The 1,680-nt window shown below is 38.0% G+C and overlaps 1 protein-coding gene across 1 annotated transcript; it reads left to right on the plus strand.

Moving 5' to 3' along the window:
* The first annotated feature begins 265 nt into the window (after positions 1–265).
* Positions 266–1,647, plus strand: LOC111371183 (corytuberine synthase-like). The gene is made up of 3 exons (XM_022993086.1): positions 266–1,224; positions 1,322–1,390; positions 1,536–1,647. The coding sequence occupies exons 1-3, from the start codon at positions 266–268 to the stop codon at positions 1,645–1,647; spliced, it is 1,140 nt and encodes a 379-aa protein (XP_022848854.1).
* The last annotated feature ends 33 nt before the right edge of the window (positions 1,648–1,680 follow it).

Genomic DNA, 1,680 nt, shown 5'->3' on the forward strand with positions numbered 1-1,680 from the left:
TGTCACCCACTTTTCTGACAACCCCATGCATAAAAAAGTACATAATTTTTTCTTTCTTTCCCTCACAATGCCCCTCCCACTGACACGGAACACCCACCCCATCTAATCCATTCCACACCACTCAAATCATTTGAGCTGTGGTAACTTGATTGATTGGTTCAGAGTATGAGATAGCCAAGATTTGAGATAAACTCCATAAATGCATCCTTCAAAGGAAAATTGCAGCAAAAAAATCTTCATTTCCTGAAAAGAAAGTTCCAGTCTCATGGCTAAATTTCTTGAAACCAAAGAGTCTTATTTTCTTCTTCCAGCCCTCTTCTTCTTGCCTATACTTTTTGTCATAATCAAGAACTTAAAATCTTATTTCGTGTCAAGAAACAGCCCAAAACTTCCACCAGGGCCAAATCCATGGCCAATTTTAGGCAACATTCCACACATAGGACTTATGCCTCATGTTAGTCTAGCTAACTTAGCCAAAATCTATGGTCCTATAATGTGTCTAAAACTAGGAACTCAGTGTATGATTGTTGGATTATCACCAGAAGCTGCTATAGAAATTCTAAAGTTGAAGGATCGGATTTTTTCAGGTCGATATATTCCCAAGGCTGTTCCAGCTACAAAGGAAGAACTTAATCATTCGTCCCTTGGATGGACAGATTGCAATGATAATTGGAAGTCTTCACGTATATTATGTCGTGCTGAACTTTTCTCGAATAAGGCTTTAGATTCTCAAGCCAGATTGCGAGAGAAAAGTATAACTAGCCTTATCAAGTTTGTCGGATCAAAGGAAGGAAAGGAGATCAAAATTGCAGAACTAGTTTTTGCAACTGTGTTTAATATTTTGGGGAGTTCTATGATGTCGAGAGACTTTATTGGATTGGACGAAAAGAATTCGGATGGAGGGATGAAAGGCATTATAAGGGAATATGTGGACGCATTATCAGCTCCAAATTTGTCTGATTTCTATCCAATTCTCAGCAAGCTAGATCTTCAAGGTATTCGCAGGAAGGCAGCTGTTTTGATCGCGAAAATTTGTGCTGTATGGGGACCTATCATTGAAGAAAGACGAAATGGGAGGATTTACTCTTCGACGAGTCAAGATTTCTTGGACACCCTTCTTGACAACGGTTTTTCTTGTAATCGGATCAACCAGTTGTTTTCGGTCAGCTTTCTGTCTCATCCTTGCCTAATCCCCCACCCACCGCTCATGCACACACAAAGTTAGTTAGTCTGCTTAAACTTTCAAATAAGGTGGTTCAGCATCACGTCGGATAAACAAATATTCACTTTCACCCATTTATGAAAATTGTGCACATGTCAGTTCACAACAAGTGAGCAGTCCAAGACCAGTTTATGATCTTAGATTACAGGTCTATGTTCGTACTAGTTTGTTAGTTGAACTGATAGGGTCATTCTAACAAACAATCAGGATATGCTAGATTCAAATTTTATTTTTTTACAAACTAATGTTCTCTAGCATTTCTTGAGTTTTCTCATTCATTGCTATAAACTTTCACCATCCGCTGTTTTGGAAGAAAGAAAATGCAGTCATTCAAGAACAAAATTCTGTATTCTGTAAAAAGACACGTCTTTACATCATCATTCGACGGATCAGCTGCTTCAGAAAAAAATGGTTCCGTTATGTAATGTAAATTAGGAATAAGGAAAAAAAATTAAAGG

This window comes from Olea europaea, chromosome 22, assembly GCF_002742605.1.
Source record: "Olea europaea var. sylvestris chromosome 22, O_europaea_v1, whole genome shotgun sequence".
Classification (NCBI taxonomy): Eukaryota; Viridiplantae; Streptophyta; class Magnoliopsida; order Lamiales; family Oleaceae; genus Olea; species Olea europaea.

What these genes read in the sequence shown, in the direction of transcription:
- LOC111371183 (XM_022993086.1), top strand. Translation starts at nt 266, where the DNA reads ATGGCTAAATTTCTTGAAACCAAAGAGTCTTATTTTCTTCTTCCAGCC. An exon ending in CTCATGCACACACAAAGTTA is followed by an intron (nt 1,225 to 1,321) that starts GTTAGTCTGCTT and finishes TGCACATGTCAG; the next exon opens with TTCACAACAAGTGAGCAGTC. An exon ending in GTCTATGTTCGTACTAGTTT is followed by an intron (nt 1,391 to 1,535) that starts GTTAGTTGAACT and finishes CTGTTTTGGAAG; the next exon opens with AAAGAAAATGCAGTCATTCA.